Consider the following 24,868-nt stretch of genomic DNA (forward strand, 5'->3'; position numbering starts at 1 on the left):
GTTGAGGTTTTGCAGGGATGGGGCCCCAGGAGTTGTATATGTCCCAGTTGTATCCCCCCATCTCCCCGACTATCTAAACCAGACTAGATTGGACACTGTCTGTTCTAAAAGATATTCATTATTTTCTTTCAATTTTTTTAAACCAGACTCTTTGTTGATGGAAGTATCTCATACAGAATCTAACTTTCTAATATTGGTATCCCATGCATATAATACGTTCATTCCAGACTGGACACGCTGGTAAAGGTGTGCTGTTTAAGTTTTTTGTGTAGGAATTTATAACTGCCTGAAGTGATTTGCCAAATACGTGTCAAATACATACAGCAAAACCAAGTGTTGCTTTTTGACATTCCCATCCCAACCCACCGTGACCTGCTACTGTTTGATGCTTTAGTGCTGAATACTATAGCTGACCTCTAGGACTTGCTTTCCTGGTGCTGATGAGCAGAGCTAACTACAGACTGGGGCAAGCATGAGTGATAGTTTTCTTGCTTTTCTTCACAAACCTCACTCAGCTGCCGTGTATTTTCTAAATAATGTTAAAATAACCCCCAGAATGCAGTTCAGGACTAAGACTAGTGTGGATAATGGTAAAATTTAACAATGTGTGATGGTGATGGGGAATAACCAACCTCTAAATTTTGGAGCAGTTATGGTCAGTCATCAATGAAATCGTTCCCCCGTGTTTTAAGACAGAAAAAAATAGCATCTGATTAATGTCTCCTCTTACATTGCATATCTACAAGCATATTTGTTTACTGTGAAGTATTCGGGAAAGATCAGCTGATTTTAGGCAAAATAAGAACTAGTTGAAACCAAATCCAGGGTGAATGGATTTTTGAGGGTCACAACTTTCACTTTACTTTTCCCTCTGTGTTCTGGTCAGGACCATCAGGGGAAGGTACCAGCAAACTCACCAGACAGAAACCTTATGAGAACTAACACAACCTTGCAATTCAAAGAGGTGCAGTTAAGCATCCTGACTCCTGCCTAAACTATCATAATCTCCAAGCCTATGGTGGCACATCCATCACTGGCATGTAATCTAAAATGTCTCTGAAATTACACATACACTTCATAGTGTTCTCTCATCCTAGGCTTCGACTTCATGATGGAAAGCTCATTAAGGACAGGCGCCACCACCTTCGAACGTACCCCAACTGCTTTGTTGCAAAGGAGCTTACAGACTGGCTGATTGACCACAAGGAAGCACCAGACCGAGAGACGGGTATCCGCCTAATGCAGAAGCTAATGGACCATTACATCATCCATCATGGTTTGTAAACTCTAGTTACCCTTTAACTTGCCCAAGAGAGAAAATTCACAGAGTCTGGACTAGTCATTTCCCTGTCTGTGCCCCCTTATCAGACCAACTTACCTATTTAGGATCCACTTCTGCAACCCTTTCTCATGCGAGTACTTCCGCTGAAGCGAAGGGGATGACCCCCCAGAGTTTGAGATGTGCAGAACTGGGCTCCTGTTTAATAGCACCACTTCTCAGGTTGCACGATGCTCCCAGTCTCTTGCACTGCAGCCACTCCAGAAGAGAGACTGTGGCTGCACAAGAATGAAATAACCCTCGGAGGTGTGTCTCATGGGAAAAGGTGGAACAATAATGCAACTGGTTCTAGCTCAGTCTCCCTGTCCTGGACACTACTCTGCTGTTCAGCAGCGGCCGAAATACTGTGGTGTAGATTTTTATGGAATTGAATCCCAGCAATATGGTTGTAATGTGCAAATACTCAAATGGCTGAAACTGCATGATAGAAGAAATTAAAAAAAGTAGTAAAATTCATTTTTACTGCACCAGCCTAGTGTCCCTTAACTTTCCAGCTCATGTCTGGGGCAGGGACAGCGGTAGTGCAGCTTGCATGCCAGCAAGCGCTACACCGTGATCGGATCGTGGCATCCCAAGGGCCAACACAAACATGCAGGGAAGCCTCTCTTGGGAATGAAAAATGTACAGTGCCCTTTTCAAAGCCTGTCTTTGGACCCAACTCAGAGTAAAGACTCACTTGGCACCCAGCTCCAATCGGGTCCTGACCAATGGCTCCTACTATTCTGGCTCTTAATTTTTTTTTTTAACTTGCAACAGCTCTACCTTATTTTTATACAAACACTGGGCTGGGCCATGTTGTTAGATACCCAGGGAAGGCGTGGTCTAGAGAACTGAGTATTGGAGCAAGAGAGAGGAATTCCTGAGGTTTAATCCTCGCTCTGATGCAGACTCACTCTGCCTTCCGTGGTTAAGTCTCTGCCTCTTTATCTTCATCTGAAAAATGGGCATAATAATAATACTTTAATTCTTGGGGGCAGAGATTTGAATTAAAGCCCCAGTTTCACATGTGTATAAGTGCTTGCAGGATTAGGGTCTAATTTCTTAGGCTCCAGTTCTGGGAGTTATAGAATCTTTTTTGTATATTCTCTCCTCATGACTGGTAGCTATTATGAGCCATGTTTAAACATGGCTGTCGCTATCTCCGTTCTAGCACAGTTAACCTGGTTGGCCTTAACAGATTTATTTCCTTTTCTTTTCGAGAGAACCGGACTGGCCCTGCCATGCTGTAGACCACTGGGGCTGGAGACTGGTTTTCAGATGGTTCTTAGACAAATCCTTGTCTTCCCTGGAGAAGGAAATAGTTCTAGAACTCTTCTGGCAACTGCTAGATTGTGACTGTAGTAATAACAACTAGCTTTGATGTAGTGCTTTACATCAGTCAGTCCTGACATGCTTTACAAAGGAGGTCAGAATCACTATCCTTATTTTACAGATGGGGAAACTGAGGCACAGAGGGATGAGATGTGCCCATGGTCACCCAGCATCAGAATTGGGAATAGAACGCAGGTATCCTGAGTCCCAGGCCAGTGCACTGGTCACTCAGCCACACTACTTCCTATGCTGCAGCTAGGGTGAGGCTGTTTGTTGCTTGTGTTGACTGAGGTGCAGGAGAGAGATTCGTTTAGGGTGAAACTCAATCCTGCATAGAGAATTGGTACAAGACAGATGCATTTCATAAGACCTGTCTGAGGGTTTGTGGTGAGACTTTCATGGTGCATAAGCAAGCCCTGGGCTGGCTCTTCACATGGGGATGGATTTCACCCTGGGTGCGTGGGCATGAAAGATGTTTGTGGACGTTTGCTGGTAGTGCGAAGAGTCGCTGTCTCACATTTAACTTTCAGGTTACTAGAGATGAGCCTGGGCCAAAATCCCACATCAGCTCAACCCCACTTCCCTGAAACTTGGGGGTGTTTGGAACCAGATTCCAATGTGCTGATGTTCCTGCTTTGGTGATCTGGTGGGAGACAATCCTCTGGATTAAAAACATCTAGTTCTTTAACACACAATCGAAAACTCCCAGGATGTTATCAAGAAACTAAAAATCCTCTTCCTGGAGATAAAATCTCATGAGGGTTAATAACAAACTGCACCCTGCTTCCCAAAACTAAAGCCTCGGCACCTCTGGCAAAGCGGCATCTGCACGTGCTCCCATTGCAGAGTTATCTACTAAGCCTGTCCCCAATGCCATCCTGCCAGTGCTAGATGAAAATCCCAGCTCCATTTAGAGAAGGGAATGCAATCAGCTTGGTTTGTGAGGGGAGGAGAGGGGACGGGGAGATGGGCAAGACAGCTCAGTTTATTTTTTAGCGGCTAATAAAAGTGAGCTTCCTCTCTCCCTCCCTGGAACAACGAAAGGCCAGAAGGGCCCATGCAGTCCTCTTGCGTAATGCCGAATTTCACCCATTGATTCATGCATCAAGCCCAGTAACTGGCGGTTGAACTGGAGCGTGTTATCCAGACCCTCGGTCGTGACTGGTAGAATCCAAGTGTGGAGAATCTACCACGTCTGTTGGTCTTAAAGCCAAACCCTAGTTATACGCACCCTTGTGACTGAGTGTGGAATATGCATCCACATTTTGCAGCTATTTGCTGGTTTTTATAATGGGCCAAGCCAAAACCCAATAGCTGAATCAGACCCAAGCTTTGGGGCATCTGAGGTCCTCATGCTTGATGCTAGAACCATCTTTACGGAGAGACTCAAACTACTCTCTGCATGTATTTAAATGAGTAGTCCTCTCTCTTTAATAGCACACAGAATGTAGGTTTTGCTGCCAGATCTCTTGTCTTCATTGAAGTCTTTCTGCATTGCTGCTTAACTTTGCAGGATGTAACATCTGTCCTTAGTGTCCAGTGCACGGACCCAAGCCATATAACCGCAGAGCACTTGAGGGAATGGAAAACGCCTCTGTGATTGACCAGCCGAGTGAACTTGGTTGAGTGATGTGCATGCTCTGCGATACACTTAACAAAGGCGAAATCTGCAACGGAGAGCAAATGGTCGGGGGAGGAGCAAGGGCGACTTGTGCTGAATGAGCCTGAATGTTCAGCTTTTAGCCGACGGTTTGGCAGAATATACTTCAGGCCTGTTTCCCCTGCAGGAGCCACACAAGGCTGGCTTGTGTATGTCACACAGAGCCTGATGCTGGCTGAAACCAAAATAAACACAGACTCCTAGGGTGCCTTCTTCTGGCAGTCTGGGACAGCGTGTACAAGCAAAGCCTTGGGCTGTGGTGAAGGGAGCTCCAGGGTCTGTGGGGCAGAGAGTACGTGAGGCAATGGATTGCCTGATTCTTTCTCTGAGCATCCTCCTCTCTAGTCTGGTTGTCAGCCACAAGGAGGGAAAGGAGTCTAAAAAGATGATTTTCAAGACATGTGTCCTCCAAAGAATTCAGTGTTTTCTCGTCTTGTGGGGGAGGTGACGGCTAGTTTGGCCTGAACACTCTCCCGACCCCTCTTCCTCTAGTCTTCACTTCACACTCAGCCTTTTCTGAGGCTTGTAGAAGTTGTGGTGACTCACTCCAGCTTGTTTGCTCACCTTTCTTGGTTCTTGTCAGAAGCAAAAGACCCCAAATTTCTCTCTCTCTGTATGAGGTTGCTTGTGGCATATTTCTGGGTTGACTAGATATTATGTGAGACCTATTCACGGGTTGCTATTTGTTCCTTCCACACACACCACCCAGAGGTGAGCATCCACCCTCTGAACAAGGGACACCACTCTCTCTTTCAGGCATGCAGGATTTTAACCTCTGGTTTTGGAAGGAGGGTTGTAAAATGACCATGCAGATTTCCTCTTGGCTGAAAAATTACAAAAATGTGTCTGTAAGTTGAGGGTTAGTCTGGAACATTTTTCCCCACAGAAAGTTTTAGGTGAAATGCCAAAAAACCAAAAATGTGCCCCATTTGTTTTCATCAACATTTTACATTTTCTGCTAACATTTTTCAGTGAAGAAACAAAATCTTAAAGGAAATACATTTCTTTTTGTGGAAAAACCTATTGCCAAAACCTGCAATTTCCCTCCAAACGATCAAGAAAGAACATGTTTGACTTAGTTGAGGGTGCAGTATACCATGTGTATGCACAGGTAGAGTGGGTGTAGTTAATGTCTGTGGAAAAATGTACCTGTCCTGTGTTCTTGTCCAGCTCTGCCCCAGAAGTAGCTGCATGTTAGTGATCTTTTGACTATAGCTAACACCTTTTGGGCCCTTCAGAATGGAAGACCCTCTGGAAATGTAGATTCTTTACAGAAATGACAATCAAAGGTGAATTTAAATGGCTGTTGCTTGTAACACCTGGGCACCTAGTGCAAAGTGGCAAACCCGTTGTGCTAAATGCTGGACAGGCCAATGACTGGGGCAGGCCCCATGTTAACTTAGTCTTTCAGACGTGTTAAGAAGAGTTTCTCACCCTCTGACATCTGGAGTGACTGGGAAGATCCAAATGGGGGAGGGTATAAAATGAAGGCTGAAAATCCCGATTTTAGGGGCCAAATTTCCAAGAAGAGCCTTCGTCCATCACTCTTGAGGTTAGCGGGGGAAGGGAGATGGGATAATATGTCATTGTTCTCCATGGGCGCTCCTGCGCTCTGGTGAAGAATCTGCCCACTTCATTTAGGTGCCTAAACAGGAGCTGAGCTCTCTTGAAAACCTGCCCCTAGATCCTTAACACCACGAGCGGTGGTAACACTGGAGTTTGCATTTACGCTCTCCTTATCGGAGCTGAGGCGGTGGAAGGCAGGTGCAGCTTTCGTTGACTTCAACCCCTCCTTGGTAATGGAGTTTAGAAACAACCCCCTTGACCACTGCAACACAAACATTCTATCTGTTGTCATCAGCTGCCTGATGAGAGATTAATGCCTTGTACGTTAAGCTGCCATGAATAAAAATACCCTCTGTTGCTGCGCTTTATCACAGCAGCATTAAGTAGCAGCAATTAGTTCAGGGTTAACCATTAACACTTAAATCTGATTATTTTCCATCTTTCCAGCTATTTTTTTTTTCACCGCCAGGTTGACAGTTTCAAAGAAACCCATTATTTGATTAAAGCCTTTGGAATGCTGGGCAGGAGCACAGCTTTTGGTCACCAAAGACGTCATCCTTCCACGTTTCTGTTAATCACCTGGTTAATGCACGAGGCTGACTTTTTTTATTTCCTGATTTTCAATCATTTATTGTTCTTAGTCCTCTAGTAAGAGGGCTCTCTGGCTAGTTAAAATCCATCCCCCCTCCCCTCCCCGAGTCCCAACATCCTTGAGAGAGGCAAGAATAATACCACGAAATGCACTTCCTGGGCTATTGCTTACTTGTGAGATATGATCTAACTAGGGACTAGAACATACACTGGACCCAGGATTGGAAATTGGGTATCCCCCAGGCCTTCAAGCTGCAAAAGTGCGTCGTCTTTCCATGGGCTCCAGCCTGTAAGGCGCTGAGCATATGAACTTCCGTTGATCCCTCTCCTTCCCATGAAACTGATCGTAACACCATGGGAACCACTAACACCGCTAGTCAAAAAATGGGCAAAACACCCTTAATTTCTAAAACAGCTGTGTGCTCAGATAGTCCTCCTCCTGCCTGACCCATCTTGTGTTTGTGGCATTGCAGTTTGTCACCATGAAGGCAATTCAGGGAGCACGGTTTTTAAGTTAACCATAATACTTGGCACTCGAGCCAGTCAGCCAAAGGCAGGCAGAGTTCTACAAAACATTCCTAAGGAAATGAACATTTTGGTTTTTACTCCAAACTTTCTGTGAAATTTTTATATGAAACTTCGAAAGGCGACTTTTTATAATTCTTCCTCTCCTGCCTCCCCACTCCCAAATTCAATAGGGAAAAAAATCTCCTTCCTCTTTGCGGGGAGAGGGGGATGGTTTTGTGTTTCTTAGGTTTTTTTATTAATAGGTTATTTCTTCACACTAAAACAAAACTTTTTTTACAACAGGGAAAAACCTTTTTGACACAAACAACCCCTCCCAAACGTTTGACCTGCTCAGGGGCGGCTCTAGCAATTTCGCCGCCCCAAGCACGGCAGCACGCCGCGGGGAGCGCTCTGCCGGTCGCCGGTCCCGCGGCTCTGGTGGACCTCTTCCACAGGCGTGCTCCACGGTCCTGCTGCTCCGGTGGACCAGTGGACCCTCCGCAGGCACGCCTGCGGGAGGTCCACCAGAGCCGCCTGCCGCCCTCCCGGCGACTGGCAGAGCGCCCCCCGCGGCATTCCGCCCCAAGCACGTGCTTGGCGTGCTGGGGCCTGGAGCCGCCCCTGGACCTGCTCTACTTACCACCTAGTGCAAGCTGACCATGAATCTCAAAGCACTTTCCCTAAATGGGTATATCCCTATTTTACATGTAAGGGAAACTGAGGAAGAGAGGTGCTGTGACTTATTCAAGTTCAAACAGTAAGTCAGTGGGAGAGCTGAACTCCGATCTTGCAGGTCCTTAGAACAGTTGTCTGTCTCTGTGACCCTATTGTCTTTCAGTGGCATCTGACATATCTGCACATTACCATCTGCACACACCTACCAGCCGGGCATGTGCAAATGAGGAATGCACAAATACCCAAGGTGTGGTGCAAATGAGGTGTGGCCCCTTAAATTAGGTAGCTGTATTTGCATACACCTAACTTTAAAGATCTGATGTCAGACCTGATGGATTGCCAGTGAATGAATTGGGCAGAGTGGATGCAGATTGATTGTGTGGAAAAATCTCTTTTATAGTTGCATTTAGATATCAAAGCATCTGCAATAGGGGAAGAGAAATGTAAATATTCTGAGGCAATTTAATGAGTTTTTGGCTGTTACATCTCCCCCAACCCCCACCCTCTCCAAGCTTCCCTAAATGTGGCAGTGGCTTTTTAATGCACCAGACTAGGAGAAGGTTGCATTTCTTTTTTTAAGCTTATAGGTGAACTGCAACATTTAGAACTTAAAAAAAAATTCTGCCTTTTCCATTCAGTCGCCTGAGAGCTCTAAATGTAGCTTATCGGGATCAGAACTTCCTTCACTTCCTTCAAGCAAAGTTTGGTGCATGTGGCTGACTTCCTGCCCCAAACATGGGTGTGCAGCTATTGTGCATGGGACTCTGGTTGGTGTGTGAATGCCCATCTGCCTTAGTGCATGCAGGAATGGTTTCTATACAGCTCGTTGTAGTAATCATAAAGTTGGAGGTCTGGAAACTGGGCCCACGGTGTGCTGCCTGTAACTCCTAAATGACTGAAAGCTGGCTTTGTGCTCAGGCTGGAGTTCTGAGCTCAGCTCTAGTGTATGCATTATGGGGTAGTATTTAAACCTGCAGTCCTGATGTTGTCGGCTTTGATTTTCTTTCCAGTTTGTGATGAACACTCAGACTACAAGGATGCCAAGTTGCTCTACCGTTTCCGCAAGGACGACGGGACCTTTCCTCTCAACAAGGATGTAAAGGTGTTCCTGAGGGGGCAGAGCCTTTATGAGACGTACGTGAGTCCTTCCCTGAAAGGTCTATCGCCGCGCAGTCTGCTGGCTGCCTTCGCAGCTGCAGCTCCAGAGCCAGGGAGCTGAACCATTGCCAATGTTTCTCTTGCTCCATAGCATCAACTGGTAGCTCCAGCTCTGACTCCTTGCTGCCTTTCTCACTCCAGCAAAGCAGCAGGACCATCTGAACTGGAGTTCAGAGATGGTTGTGAACTGGAATGCAGGATTGGAACTCGTTGCTGCTCTGGGTGGAGTTCACATTCAGATCCAGATCTGGACTTCTCGACTTGGAGCCATTGATAGTGAATACAGGATTCTGGCTTATGGCTAAAGTGCTAGCCTAGGATCTGGGAGGTCTGGGTTTGAGGTCCTGCTTTGCCACAGACTTCCTGTGTGACCTTGGGCAAATCAGTTAGACTCTCTCTGCATCACTTCCCCCCGTACAAGGGGATAACAGCACTGTCCTGCTTCACAGGGGTGTTGTGAGAATAACTGCATTAAAGACTGTGAGATGCTAAGATACTGTGGTAATGTGGGTGACCAGACAGCAAGGGTGAACAATCGGGACGGGGGTGGGGGGTAATAGGAGACTATATAAGAAAAAGACCCCAAAATCAGGACTGTCCCTATAGAATCGGGACATCTGGTCACCCTAATGGTAATGTGGGTGCTCCGATAAGTAGCTTAGATTCCATGGACGGCTTCCTTACATTGAGCGGGGTGGGGGTGGGGGTGGGGGGGAGACACAGAAACACACACACAAAGATGGGTTCTCTCTGTGTGTAGAGATTTCGCTAATTACTCCTCCAGGTCAAAAACCAGCTTCTTCTCTGGGTCTGACTAGGGAAATTGCCTGGCGAATCTGGATCTCTGCATTCCAGTTAGCCTCTTAATAGGACTGGAAGGCAGAACACAAGTAGCTGGTCAGCGCTGCTCCCCTTTTGTGGGTGTGGAGAAGCAGAGCTCTGGTCAGGTGGGAACGATTAAAAGGGGATGGGTGTTTCTGGGCTGTTAGATCCCGATGGCCCAGCCAATGCACCAACAGGGGGATCACACAGGGAGTCTGTGACAAAGCTGGGAACTGATTCCAAATCTCCTGAGTCCCTATCACACGTCTTAACCACAGCGCTCCCCCTTCTCGCCGTTATCATCAATTATCCAGTATGTTCTTGTGGTCCCAGCGTCGGGCCGGGAACCTGGCGTTCCAGACGCTGAGCCTGCCTACTCGTTCACGCTGACCTTAAGCCAATCACTTAATCTCTGTGTTTTTATTTTTCTCCCATCTGTTAAATGGGAATGGAAAATACTGACCTTGCAGGGGCTGTCTTATATGATCAATGCTTTTACAGTGCTTCAAAAAGTATAAAAAAGCTGTATGCAGGCTAACTGTTATGCCTGAAATGAAACCCTGCACAGGCTTGGTTTGGAATCGAGGAGCTAAATTCCAGAAATTGTGTATAATCTCATCGCACTAATGATTCTCTGCTGAGCAAAACACTGGCCTTACACCAGCAGGGCTCCTCACCATCCTTCCTGCATTGGACTTGGATGCTGTTGCTGGCATCTCCCGTCATGTGAAGCATTCCTTGGCTTCTTGGTAGAGCAGAGTGAAAAATGTTAGTAGTTTGTCTCGGAAAACTTTGAAAAATTGTAACTTTTTTCCAAATTTCCATGTTTGGTTTTTTTTTAATGCATTTTGCAAAACAACCATAAAGTTTTTGGATTTTGAAAACCTAACACCCCCCCCCTCCAACCTTTTTGACTTCTTGGTCCCCACCCCACCCCTTTTCTAGTGGCAAAATTTGGAGGCAGGGCAGAGGGGAGAAATAAACAGATTTTATTTTTGTCATTAAAAAAAAAATCACAACTGACACCAATTCTCATTTAGGGAGGGAAGCTATTTTCTATCTCAGTGACTGGTGGTTTTTTGCAGCACCCTATAGTTCTAAATCTCGGAAATGGTCTCTTCCTAGAATCAGATCCAGTCCTGTTTAAACTCGTTTCAGCCACAAAGGGTATGTCAGTGCTCCAGCGGTGCGGTACGGCACTGCAACTCTGCTGCTGTAGCGCCGTCATGTAGCGGTTTCCTGTGTCGACAGAAGCGGTTTTTCCATTGATGTAGTGAATCCATCTCGCCGAGGGGCTGCAGCTAGGTTGATGGAAGAATTCTCCTGTCAAACTTGCCACGTTTACACCAGGGATTAGGTGGCCCTAACTCCGGTGCGCCGGACACTTAGCAATGTAGCTAGGCTGATCTAATTTTTAAGTGTCGGCCAGGCCCAGGAGTGGCGGAAGCACCCTAAAAGTGTGTGTGTGTGTGTGTGGGGGGAAGCGCACAGGCACCTGAACTGTGGTCCCACCCCCCCAAAAGCCCACCCCCACGCTGTCCCTTCCTGCGAGGCACCACTACGGTACTGCCTCTTCCCCCCCCAAGATCCTGCCCCCGCTCGCTCCTCTCTGCCCCCTCCTCCCCTTGTCACTCATATTTACAGCCGGAAAAAAGTGGAAGGGCCATGGTTCCCCTGGGGCCTCCTGTTCCGGTGCCCCCTGGCCAGGCCTACATCACTTCTGTACCTCGTTGTTTCAAGCACTCGCTCATCTTAATGCTCTACTGCGGCGAAGCACCTAGCACTCAGAATCTCAGACTGCAGTTAAAGTGAGAACCCACCACTGGGCAAACTTGTGCAGAACTCAGCATGTGCTGTCTGTCCTCTGTTGGGCCCATGTTCTGATTTCAATCTGTCAGAAATTAGCAGATTAAGGCTATATTTCTGTTGGGCTTTTTGCTAAACAAAATAGCATAAGGCCTGGTCTATGCTAGAAAAATCCACACCCCTGAGTGGTGTAGTGAAGCCAATCTAACCCACTGTAGACAGCATGAGAATTCTTCCATCTTCCATCGACCTAGCTACCGCCTCTCTGGGAGGTGATTTGTCTCTGCTGACAGGAGAACCCTCCCCCCGTCCCCTTTCGGCGTATCTACACTGAAGTGCTATAGTGGCACAGCTGTAGCATTTCAATTGTAGACAAGCCCTAAGAAATGCCTTCTGAAGGTGTCCAGCTGTTTGCATATGTGGGGTTAGGGCACCCTCTTGTGGACACATCAGTTTTAAACTTCTGGAATTCAGGAAGCCGCGGGTTTAACTGCATTTAAGCTGTGCCCTTTTAGCAGTTTAGATTTTCAGGGGGTTACAGGAACCTTTTGTTACTTTTTGGCTCTCCTGCTCTGTCTTGCTTTGAGTTGACCTTGAATTGGCTGTGCTGAAACCACCCTCTTTTGCCTGGATTTGATTCAAATCCACGTGAAAGGAGCATGTTTTGCATGGGTTCACCTGAAACAAGTAAAATTCCCACGCTACCTTTCTAACTTGGCTTTGGGCTCTGTTACAATTACCTGCACAGCTCATTACAGCTCATCTTTTTGGAATTAGCTGGTGTTTTCCATTGTGCATTAAACTATTGAGTGACTCACCTGTCTCCTCAGCTGTGTTTTGAATGAGACTTAGAATTTAGGTTCTGATCATGTGGGTTAAACATCTCATTTAAAAGTGCTTTTTCTCACCATACTTGTCTTAAGCAATGGGGCTTTTGCCATTTCCCTGGGGAGCCCAATGGCTATCTCTACATGAGAAAGCTGCACTAGTTTTAAATAAAGGAGAGGTTTTAAACTGATGTGGTTAAGCCACCACAATAGGCTGTGTAGATATTTATTTCATCTTAGCTTAAACTGATTCCTGGAGTGTCTACATAAGGGTTTGAACTGGTTTAAGTCAGTTTAAAATTAATTAGTTAAACCAGTGCAGATTCCTTGGGCAAAGAAAGTACTCATTGGATGCTTACCCTACTGTTCAGCCTACAATGTTCCTTTTCTTAATTTTGTCTGGCCACACTTAGCTGTTCCCCCTAAGCAGTTCTCCTTTCATGGTGTCCACACATTCAAAATCCTTAGGTAATTATTACCCCTCCATCACTGTGTAGCCAAGCTAGGCTTTGTTCTTTGGTCCTTCCTCATATGACAGCAATTCCCACCCCTGTAGCCTTATAAACCAGATCTCAGTGAGGAGTGAGTATTTATTTATGGTGGAATTGTAAGTAGAAGCTTGGACAGACTCCTCTGTCCATCTCTCATGTCTCCATGCTGGGCGAGAGTCTTCCTTTCCTTGAGGACTTCTCTTTTTCTCATCCATTCTAGCATGCCCACCTCCTTTAAACCCCAATCAAATCCATGAAACATCCTAGACAGTCTTTGTGGTTCTTACTGGCTTTGATGTTACCATGAGATTCATCTTCTGGGTCCTCCACATACAGCATTCTGACATGGGAACAACGTCATTCCAAAAACTACCCTGAGCTAATGGCTCGAGAGGGGAAATGTCTGACACTTGGAGTTACATAATCAAGCATATTATGGCGTAGTAACATGTATTGGGTCCCCCCACTGTTTATTTTCTCTCTGCTCATGACAGGTGGGACAACCAATGCTTCAGTTGGCTTTAGTTCCTGTCAAGCGTCTTGTGTAGTTATAGGGCTAAAGAAAAGATCACTCTTCTCGGTCCATCCCGCTCCTTACTCATTGGCATGTCTCTTCTCTGTGCCAGGCTGATCAATGTAGAAGACTCCATACTGAAGGCAAGAGAGGAGAATTCTGTGAAGTACCAGAGGACGTTCCTGGGCTGTGAAATGATTGACTGGCTCATCCAGGAAGGGGAGACAGCAAACAGAAAGGAAGCTGTGGAGCTGGGCCGAGCACTGTTGGAACATGGGATCGTTCAGCATGGTAAGCCGGAGTTCCTGGGGATGGGGAAGGAAGGTGAAGGAGGGGGCTAGCTATCATTGCTTTGCTTGGAACAACCCCCCATTTATAACAAGTAACAAATGCTGGTCATGTGCCGAGTGCTAGTTTCTACTCGGAGATAGCAATGGGGCCATTTAGTTCTATTTTTGGAATAGGGGACTGCTGGGGCCTGGGCAGACTGGTGTCACCCTTGAACGTTTGAGACGGAATCTGAGTCACTTTCTGGCATCTCTTCAAAGTGTTATTCCCAAGCCACAGAAGTGGGATTCACATCTGGATTTCGAGACACGTGAAGCCGGCTTGTGCACACGCTCTGCGAGATCAGAGCGGAGATTCCTCGCCAACATTAGAAATGAAGAAATAAGGCAGTTGAAGTGGAGGGGCTCGCTCAATATCTGGCCCATTTCTAAGGCCATATATTTCGGAGGGCTCGTCTACATGGCGAGTTACTGTGGAGCAGGTGGAAATGCGGCACCCGAGCTTGCAGAGACAAGCTCTGCATTTGCTTGTTCAGCGAGACAATGGCTCTGACAGTGCTGCCTCCATTCCTCTGGGAAAGGGGGTTAACTCTTTCACTGCTGATTGGTTTAGCAAAAGCCTCTAGCTGCTCTGGGGCTGTAATCAGCACTGATAGAGCAGCACTACTTCTCCTCCTCCTCCTCCTCAAACCAACGGGGAAAAAAAATCTCATTCTTGCCAATGAGGAAATGCCTCATTGGTTATCAACGTAACGTCCTGTCAGTTATTTCTGTACCACCAATAAACCCAACACTAGCTTGTAATAACCCCAGCCTGACTGGACTGTGGGATTTTCACTGGAATGTTTTTTGCTTGACATTATCAACCTTACTTTGGTGTGCTCCTGCAATGCAAGGCATTGTGGGAGGCGTAGTCCCACACTCTGCCATGCCTGGCTGTTGGAGAGGCAGGGATTGGGAGGGGAAGGGATGAGGCTGCATCCCATGGCTGGGTTTGATAATGGAATAGCTTCCTCCCTCACCAGACCCTTGTGATACTGAAAAGGGGAATTAGAACACACCCTGTCTTGAAAATCCTGAGCATTAAAAAAAATCCTGAATCAGGCTCCCTAAAAGCCCGAGGCTTTAAAAATAATGATTGTTGGGCTCCTTCTATTTGCCTTCTGGTTTCTGAGCTTTAGGTTTGGTTTTTAGCTTTTATGGGGTCGTGTTTTCAAGCTTTTCTCTGCAACCTGAGGGTTAGAAGTTCACATTTTGTTTTTTAATGAAAGCTGAGAGTCTCCCCTCCTCACATGACTCCAGAAGTTGGGGATTTAAGGAAAAAAAACACCAAATATTGTGACACTCACTAGAACTGGTAACACTGCAAATGGTGCATTGGTAACACTGCAGCAGGTCTTCTCCTCCAGCCCTGCTGCTGAATGGCGAAGATGTAGCTCCCCTTTGCTATGAGACCCCTGATGGCCGCTCTACCCTTTCCTGTTCTCTTCCCAGTCTCCAGCAAGCACCACTTCTTTGACAGTAACCTGCTCTACCAGTTCCGGATCAACTTCCGCCGGAGGCGACGGCTCACGGAGCTGCTCAACGAGAACTCGCCCCGGGCTTTGTCGGAGAGCCCTGACAGCCCCTTCTGCCTCCGCAAGCTCAACCCGGAGCAAGGCAACTCCAGCTTCCTCTCAGGTAATCAGGGATGCTGGGGGGATTGGAGGGGGTGCTGCTATACTGAGATTGTGTAAGGAGCAGGTAGCATTGCTGCTGGTTTTGAATGCCCCTCCTAAGGAACTGGTGTCGGGCAATGTCCTGGGACTGGCAGCTGCCAGCTCCTTGCTCTGTTCCCCATGTTCTCCCCTCACACCCCCAGGAAAACAACTCAAGCCTCTCTGCTCTTTGGTTTTCCCCTTCCCAATAGAACAGCTAAATGAAAGCTTCTCTGTGAATAACCACTTGTTTCCCAGATCATCAGTGCACCCTCCTGAGTAGTGCAGGCCCCGAACACCACCTGAGGGGAGCTGCTGTTAAAGCACCTCTGATCCAGCAATCTCCTGTGCGCATCCTCAGATTTAAAGGACCTGACAGGCCTCCTACCCATAGCAGAAGAGAATCTTGCACTGCTTCCAGTTCAGCTTTTAAATTAAAAAAAAAAAATCTGGGCTCCTATGGCTTGGGGTTGATGTCGGCTATGCTGAGTTGCAGCAGTCAAGTGAGAAGCAGGAAACAAGGAGAGCAACATGAGAAGCAGGAAAATGGATCTAAATCCAGGGGATGACACCTGGCTGGTATCCAAGCTCCTGCTGTCACCTCTGCCAGCATCCTGCAGGGATTGGTTCTTGGCCCCATGCTATTTAACATTTTTACAAGTGACCTGAAAGGACACGGAAAATCATTGCTGATGAAGTTTGCAGATGACACATGAAGTGAGGGAGCTCTACATTATGAAGAGGACCAGTGACGGATTCAGAGAGATCTGGATTGCTTGGAAAACTGGGTTCAAGCAAACAATATGCACTTTAATTTGGCTGAATGTATATATCTAGGACCAAAAAATGTCGGCCGTACTTACAGGATGGGGACTCTATCCTGGGAAGCAGTGACTCTGAAAAAGATTTGGGGTTCATGGTAGTGGACAACCAGCTGAACACGAGCTCCCTCGTAGTGTGACACTATGGCCAAAACAGCTAATGCAATCCTGGGATGTCTATAGAGGGGAATCTCAAGTAAAAGCAGAGATACTCTTACTCTGTACCTCCGTATCTGGCATTGGTGCGACCACTGCTGGAATGTTGTGTCCAGTTCTGGTGCCCTCAACTCAAGAAGGATGTTGATAGGTTGTAGAGTGTTCTAAAAAGAGCCACGAGAATGAGTAAAGGATTAGAAAACATGCTTGTAGTGATAGACTCAAGGAGCTCAATCTATTTAGCTTAAATAGAAGGTTAAGGGGTGACGATCACAGTCCATAAGTGTCAATGTGGGGAACAAATATTTAATAATGGGCTCTCCAATCTAGCCGAGAAAGGTATAGTTGGAAGTTGCATGTAGACAAATTCAGACTAGAAATAAGACGTAATGGTGGGAGTAATTAACCACTGGAATAAATGACCAAGGGTTGTGGTGGATTCTCCGTCACTGACAATTTTAAAATGAAGATTGGATGGTTTTCTGAAATATGTATCCGAGGGATTATTGTGGGGCAGTTCTCTCGCCTGTGTTATCCAGGAAGCCGGTGTGGATGATCACAGTGGTCCCTTCTGGCCTTGGAATCTACGGGCCTTGCTAGGTAAAGACTAGTGAAGGGAGATCCTCTGAAGGTTTACAGTTTCCTAAATCATTCAGCCCTCCTGAGTCTGCAAAAGTGGGCTGGGTATTTTGTAAGGACTGAGGGCAGGTGGACGTGTGTACATTGAGTGGGAGGAGAACCGCTTCTCTGACTGTCAAACCTGGGCTGAAAAAGCAGGCCAAACTCTAGCCAAACCAGTCTGCTCGCCCCTAGCCAAGATCTGGGAGGAGTTGTATCTGTGTCTTTCAGTCCAGCCCAACAAGGAGATCAAAATAGTGTCAGCGGTTCGGAGGAGCAGCGTCACCTCTCTTGCCGGAAGTTCCAACCCCTATTTCACTCCTACGCCCAGCCTGGGATTCCTGCCAGCAGCTGAATGCAACCCCAAATCAGGTGAGGTCTCCCATTTCAGTGTCACTTACCTAACGCTCGGAAGGGCTGAAGAGATGTCATTAGACTTGAGACTAGTGATAAGAAGGCTAATTTCAACAGGCCTAAAAGGAAAGGGCAGCCTTGCATGAACAATGCTAGGGAAGCAGCAAAGAATCCTGTGGCACTTTATAGACTAACAGACGTTTTGCAGCATGAGCTTTCGTGGGTGAATACAAGCTTGCATCCAAAGAAGTGGGTATTCACCCACGAAAGCTCATGCTGCAAAACGTCTGTTAGTCTATAAGGTGCCACAGGATTCTTTGCTGCTTCTACAGAACCAGACTAACACGGCTACCCCTCTGATACTTGACACAATGCTAGGGAAGTTCATCTTGCATGCGGTAGCTCAATTCCAGTTCTAGTGCAGGGGGCAGATGGCAGTGTGATCTTGGCTTGGCAAAGGGATTGGCACCAGAAAGGCCTTGGCTTTGCCATTCCATAATTAAGGTTGAAGCTGGCTTCTTGCCGTAAGCCACATTTTTATACACTGCCTCTCATTGCAATGAAACCATTTTTTTTCTGGCAATGTTGTATGCCTCCTCTCCTCTCAGGGCAGACCTTTTCTGTTCAGAAACAAACACGATTATACCAGAAAGGTTTTAAAGTTATGGTCCCTTGAGCATATTTACTTGTACACCACTTTGGAGAACAGTTTTCTGAGGCGGGCCGTCTTTTTGAAGGGGTTCGTTCCATCTCCAAAACAGCATGCTTAGAAGCTGCACCTTTCTGGTGCTGTTTTGGTCTTTCTAAGGAGAAGGGCCCTTTAATGCTGGGCTCTGTAAATATGTGTGTATGTTAGAGCACATTGCAACATGTTTAATTTCTACACACTTTTTTTTAAGAGAACAAATTGTTTTGTGTTGATCAAAATATTTCAGGTTCTCCTTGGAAAACAGAATCTTAATTTCCATTTTCAAAAACTTTAAACTTTTTTTTTCTTGTTTTAAACTGCCCTCCCCCACTTTTGTGTTGTGGGAAGTAGAGGGACGTTTCAGTGGAAACTTTCCTTGCCAGTTCTGATACTTGTATAGAAGTAATACAGATAAGGAAGATGTCTTTGAATTTGTCCCAGACCTGCTCTGTTCCCGTAGAATGCTTTTTTGCACAGAAAAGCTTTCGATGGTTTGTGCATCCATTCTCCAGGCTGGTATTTCCCAGTCTTCCTCGTTGTGCATTATATCGTATTTAACCTTTGCACACGTGATTATAATCGGATCTGTCACCTTTGGCTCTAGTGCTAAAGAGGCCTATCACCAATGAGGAGCTCCTGTCCCCTGGGGCTCCATACATCAAGAAAACACTAACCGTAAGTGACCAGTCAGAATGCTGTAACATTTGCAGTAACGCTAAACCCTCTCTGGCTGCTTTGTTAGCTTTCTAGGTGCTGTCGTTTTTCACTCTTGTGTGTTTTAACTGTGACTGAATCTCACGTCATCAGGACCTTTTTTCGTTGCTCAACTCACATGAGATTTGTGAGCTGGTGCCTTGGGATATTCTTATGTTTTGAATGGGCAGTGACTGTCTCCGGGTTGCTGCTGCTTGGTGATGTTTTGTATATGTGTCAGGGTGGAGAAAGGAGAAAAGTCCTTTTAAGGAGAAACCTCCATTGCATTCCATCTAAGCTTGTACAACGGCAGCCTCGCTTGTCAAAGGCACTAAGACATTCATTTCCCTTTCCTGTCACAGGTTGATTGCCTTTCCATGCCACTCTGTGTGCACCTGGTTCCTGTGATCTACTTACAGATAGCTGAAGGCATCTCTAAGTTTATTAAGATACTCTGTGGGTTCAAAAGGGAATAGGAAACCATTCTGAACTCTAGGAATGTTCAGGTGTTGAGCTCCTGGTTATGCAACTTAGGAAACCATAGTTGTTGGGGTTTTTTATTATTATTTGTATTACTTTGGAATCTAGTGGCTTCAACAGATCAAGGCCCCATTGTGCAAGGCACTCTATGTGCACATAGTGAGAGACAGTCCCTGCCCTGAAGATCTATCTATCTTTTTTCCCCTCTAAATGATGAATTGCATACATCTCCCACTCTTCCTTCTTCGCTCCCTTGCAGAGGAATTGAATAGAATGAATCTCCAATCCATGAGCCAGATCCTTCAGTCCAGCTCCACTGGACATTGAGAGATTCACTTTATACCGGGGGAATCTCCAAGTAGCCAGTTCCAAATGTTTTATGGCCCACTTGCCCCACCAGAATGGCACAAGGGGGCTGGAGGAGAGCAGTGGATCTGGCCTAAAGTGAGTGCAAAAAAAAAATGGACTTCCTGTTTGGCCTCTTTCTGAGTGCTGTGTTTAAGGACATGCCATCAGTTCTCAGTACCAGCCTTGCTCTGACTTTCAACTCTGTCAAGCCGGGCCTTTCAGCTGCTTTTGCACGGCTCACTTCCGCTCCTTAGCTGTGCTGCTGCTGTTGCTGTTTTGTAACATGTGATGCCCTTTGAGGGTTCCTTTGTATGTGTTGACCATTACAGCATGCTTCTCAGACAAGCTGGGATTGGGGGGGCGAAAGTGGGGAAAGAGGATGTTTTTGTTCAGCGTGTGACTTCCCTTGCCAGCAAAAGTGCAAGCGTCGTGCATGGTGCAGCAGTGTCTCTTGGTATATTCTTTGCATGTGACTTGCTTAAAAATCTTGCATTGTCTATGCGTGATCCTTGTACTCTTGACAGCATAGGAATACTAGTTAGAAAGTAACTTTGGAGACAATCTCAGTTAAACCTTGTGGTTTTGAGTCTCATTTGGTGTATGCCCCAGAAATATATTGTTGCTCTTCCGATGATTAACAGAAGATGTCAGGGGTCCTAGCAGGTTGGTTTCCTGTTAGAGAGGGAATCAGCAACACAGATCCTGGATATAGTCTTACTGTAACTTGTTTCATTTACACTATATACATTTGTCCTTGAACACAAGTGGTCACAAATGGCATGCAGGCTACAGTAAGCTGCATGGAACTTGGAGAGAGGAACACAGGTTGCATGAGGGAAGAGTCTGGAGGAGGCACGAGAAAGCCAGTCTGTGTGCACGTGGTTGGAATGCTAGCTGCAGCATCCCTGTAAATAGTTCTCCTAATGAAGTGCCAGAGGAGTTTTAGAACCTAGAGCACTTTCTAGCATGTCACACATTAAACACAAGAGGAGAATTCTTTCAGGGAGAATGACTCTAGCCCGGCAATTAAGGCACTCAGCTGGGAGATAGCAGATGTGGATTTAAATCCCTACTCTGAATCAGGCAGAGAGAAGATTTAAGTCCTCTCCTACCTACCAATGAGTGCCTTCATCACCAGGTTCAAGAGTTATTCTTTCTCTTTGGTTCAATGAATATTTAAGTATTTATACTCAGTGAAACAGCTTCAAGAGGAGAGACTGGAGCAACCCACCACAGAACAACCTGTGGCCTTGTGGTTAGGATGCTCACTTGGAGGGAGAATACTGGGTTCAAGATCTGCTGCAGAATGGGGATTCAAACCTGGGTCTTCTACATCCCAGTCAAGTGCCCTAAGCAGAGACGTGTGCACATGTTTTCTGAAGCTGGCTGGCCCAGTCTAGAGTTTATCTCACTGTAGAGTATGTGGGGCATTCGCTAGTGGCAGTGATAACGGGGCAAGGCTAAATGCTGACCACTTCAGTTCAGCAGAACTCCTTTGCGTGGTCATCTACATGCAGGCAAGACAATCTTTGTGAGGCCCTTACAGTCCCTCTGTTCTGCTTGTAGATTGTGGGGGATGCTGTGGGCTGGGGGTTTGTGGTCCGTGGAGGGAGACCCTGCCATATCCAGGCTGTGGACCCAGGAGGACCTGCTGCTGCAGCAGGCATGAAGGTACTGTATAATCTGGATCTTCCTGGTGTACCATGTGATATCACTTGTATGTTGATCAAACATGTTGGGCCAAATTCATCCCCGGCATTAATCCACTGACTGCAGGGCGAGTGAATTCAGTCATCACTCAGTACTAGGTTTCAAAGCTGTAGGAGTCCCTGGGATGCTTGGAGTGAGGATTGCAAAGCATGCGCCTCCTTGCCAGCAATGGGACCTCTGTGTGTTAAGGTGGCCGGGGCCTGGCTCTTTTCAAGGGCTTATGAAGACCCAGCTGTGACTGTTGCTGCTCTGATCTAAACCTCAGAGTGGGGGGAGAGCCAGTGTAGAGGGAAACATTGCATGGCCCATTACACTGCATTACCTCTACAGATCGGTGTCCTCAAATACCTGTGTCACATACTACTCTGTGGGAGCTTGACACTGACTCTGGGCTTGTAGGTCGCCTGATGAGTTTATTTCGGAGAAGAATTTTGAATGCTGTGGCTATTGTGCTCTGTTCAGGAGAGACCTAGAACAACACAGCAGAGATGCTGCAAGACACAATTGTGCTTTGTCACTGCCGTGTGAGGGAGGTTTGCACAGTGCCTGCCCTTGGCTGGATCTGCCTCTAGTCAATGTTGTCATCCTCAGTTTCATCAGCATCTTTTTTGTAATGATTCTCCCCATATGTGGCTTGACAACAGGGCTCAAACCCAGGACCTTCAGCACTGCAGCACAGACCTCTACTACTTCAACTAAAGGAGTAACTCATTAGCTGGTAGCATTAATAGGCTGTTATCCTCTAGCACACCAGCTGCTGAGAGAGATGTGCCACACACACTGCCAGCGTGTTAGGTATTCACTAGAAAACTACCTGTTCTTTCCCTTCTGTAACTGGGATTTCAACATTTATCTTTGTCCTCGGTCAGGATGAAAAGTCAAAATATTGACACCATCCATAGGATGGGAAGTTCAGAAAAACGTCTATTTGGAAATGTTTTTGTTGTTATGGCTTGGTTTTACACAGAACTGCACCCACCTGAGCTTCATGAGATTTGTATTCAGATGCCTCATGCCCTCGTTCTCTGCAATGGGCCAGACTCCCCGGATGGACTACAACTCCCATGATGCATTGTGATCGTTCAACTGGGGAGGGGGGAATTGTGGTACATCATGGAGGATTCATTTAGTCCAGTCTAGAACCCAGCCCTCAGATAAGGAAGGGGGCATGAGATGCCTGAACTAAAACTCCCATGAGGCATTGCAGCAACTCAGACAGACACAAGCTAATGTTGAATTGACCCAAACCAAAACATTTTGATTCAGGTCAAGAAATCAGAATGTTTAGATTTGGGTCAACCTGAAAATTGTTTCAGTTTTCTTGATGAAAAATTTTCAATTTTGTCAAAAAATATTCAACTTTTTCCTGTGGGACTTTGATTTTGTGGAGACGTTTTCTCTCAATAAAACAAAACAAAAAACAAATATCCAAAAAAAACCTTTTCAGTGGAAAATTCCCAATCAGCTCTAATTGTTAATATACTGCATATAAATTATTTAATGCAGAGAAAGAGCAGCACACTGCTTTGAAACACCCAGTGTTAAAGCTCCTGGGGTAATAAGTGTGTTCTGTCTTACTAAAAAGAAAGTTGTACGTGGAATTCTTTTTCTTTGCATGTGAAAGCTGCAGAATGACTCTGCAGTGATAAAGCATTCCCTTTGGGAACAGGGAGAAGCGTTTGCCTTCATTCATCTTGTAATCGCTCTGCTGATTCCAGCTCGTATGCAATGAGCTGAGCTTCTGAAAACCATTTTAGACCAGCAAACCAAGAATAAATGGGCTTTGTGCTCTGGTTGAAGATCAATTTCTAAGAGTAAAGGAAAGAGGAAATTCATAAATCCCCCAGCAGTCGAGGAGCAATTTTTGTACAGGTCTTGTTTATCCTTCAAGTCACTTGCTGGGATATTTGAAGTAATAAGATTCTTCAGAGACAGAAACAGTTAGACTTGCTCATCTGCTTCAGGCAGGATTGGAAGGGAACAGGTGCAGGTGAATTTGTTCCATTTGCTCAAGAGCTCATTTCATCTGACCCTTTCCTCTATTCTCATTATTTTAAAAAAATAGCAAATATTAAGTCTCACTGTCAGCTTTTTACATGTACGTCACCTGCTCATAAAGGGGGCTTTGCATTCACCATTTGCTCCCAATATAAATCCCTTGGGTTACCATTAAGAATCCAGTGACTATTAGTGCAATTTATAAAGTGTATAAAATGCTTTCTGGTTGTAGGATTTGGTAAGCGATACCATCATCACAAAGTCTCACTCTTCTGAGCAGGTGCAGTTGCAGTGCAATCACATCACTGTAAAACATTCCTCTCTCTCCACTGCAGGTGTGTCAGTTTGTTTTCTCTGTGAACGGAATGTACGTTCTGCATTTGGACTATCCGACCATCAGCAGCCTCATCATGACGGGACCACGAACGCTTGTTCTGGAGGTCATGGAAGCCGTTGAATAAGTGAAGAATCCTCTCCTCATCACTGTTCCAAGAGGAGGGATGCTTCAGCTACTAAAGGATGGAGTGATCAGTTACATGAGTCTGCTATAATTAGGGGACGGACCAAACCTGGTCTCTCATTCTAAGAGACTAGGCCTGAAATGTAGCCTGACATTTTGACTTGTCTTAAGTAATTGGAATCTGATGAGGCAGGTCTCTTGGGCTCAGACAGGACTGAGGTATTTGTGGCTCAGTGCCTAATCCTGAGAGAAGATGAGCACCCACAGCTCCTTTTAGAGTCAATGGAGGTGCTTGGCCACACTCAGGATTGGGTCCTTAGCGCACATGGTCCTTTCACCTACAAGGACCTGAGGTCAAGTTGCAAGTTAAGTAAGAATTTAACTGAGTTTGTTTGATCTCCAGGAACCGGTAAGTGATGAGAAGCTTGTTGGTTTTGTTTAAAAAACCTACCATTCCGTGTGATGACCCTGAGCAGAATATCTGAGCTCAGGAGACTGCCCGGCATGAGAGTCAGCTAAAAACGCCTTATCTGAAAGCTGTACACACTCCAGATGATGCAGTACATGGCGCTAGTGATCACATCAAGAAATAAAGGAAAGAATGCCCCAGTGAGTTACGTTTCCTTATAAACAGGAAAGAGACCCCTTTTCCAGATGAAAGTTGACATACTCAAGGGAAATAACTTTTATTTTTGAAGCATCTAAGAGGTTTCCAACATTTAATTTTTTGAAAATGTCTTTTTAAACTATATTTTTAAAACTACTGTAGCTGAAAGTGTCTTTTTTAAAATAAAATCTGTTTAGATGCTGATTTGTCAGTGTTTTCATATTTGATTAGATAGTTCCTCTTCCATCACTTTCTTCAGTGCACAACATGCCTCCCTCTAATGGTGTAATGTCTCATAAAACTGATATCTGATGAAGTGGGCTGTAGCCCACGAAAGCTTATGCTCAAATAAATTTGTTAGTCTCTAAGGTGCCACAAGTACTCCTGTTCCTTTCTTTTAAGGGTGAGGCAAATCCTAGTGGAGATTATACATGCACAGCCCACTATGGAGTGAATTAGATGCAGCATATTATTAATCATAACGAGAAACTGGTCTTCAGTTGACTGTGCATCGTGCTGACAATTTGTCCCTAGGATTGCTTGAAGTGAAGAGAAATTAGTGATGTGTTAAAACTCTGTTCCAGGTTCCAGGGTCAATCAGTGGCAGGGCATTTGTGCCAGAGAAATCTGATTCTAAGCATTAGGGATGGAAACCTGGCTTTATAGAAGTCAATGGAATTTTTG

At 45.8% G+C, this 24,868-nt stretch overlaps 1 protein-coding gene across 5 annotated transcripts in view; it reads left to right on the forward strand.

Annotated features, from left to right (window-relative positions):
- LOC120380657 (DEP domain-containing mTOR-interacting protein-like) overlaps positions 1-24,343 on the forward strand; it is a 54,068-nt gene extending 29,725 nt beyond the window's left edge. For 3 of the 5 annotated variants that reach the window (XM_039498583.1, XM_039498582.1, XM_039498578.1), the window contains exons 2-9: positions 1,098-1,276; positions 8,660-8,783; positions 13,380-13,558; positions 15,049-15,234; positions 17,078-17,218; positions 18,493-18,563; positions 20,976-21,080; positions 23,453-24,343. In XM_039498583.1, the coding sequence (XP_039354517.1) occupies positions 1,240-1,276; positions 8,660-8,783; positions 13,380-13,558; positions 15,049-15,234; positions 17,078-17,218; positions 18,493-18,563; positions 20,976-21,080; positions 23,453-23,578 (969 nt within the window). In that variant the 5' untranslated portion in view covers positions 1,098-1,239 and the 3' untranslated portion in view covers positions 23,579-24,343. The remainder of the gene's footprint in view (positions 1-1,097; positions 1,277-8,659; positions 8,784-13,379; positions 13,559-15,048; positions 15,235-17,077; positions 17,219-18,492; positions 18,564-20,975; positions 21,081-23,452) is intronic. The other 2 variants (XM_039498579.1, XM_039498580.1) reach the window with 2 other exon arrangements.
- Positions 24,344-24,868: the final 525 nt, after the last annotated feature.

The sequence above is a fragment of the Mauremys reevesii genome, linkage group 13 (genome assembly GCF_016161935.1).
Source record: "Mauremys reevesii isolate NIE-2019 linkage group 13, ASM1616193v1, whole genome shotgun sequence".
In the NCBI taxonomy this organism is placed as follows: Eukaryota; Metazoa; Chordata; order Testudines; family Geoemydidae; genus Mauremys; species Mauremys reevesii.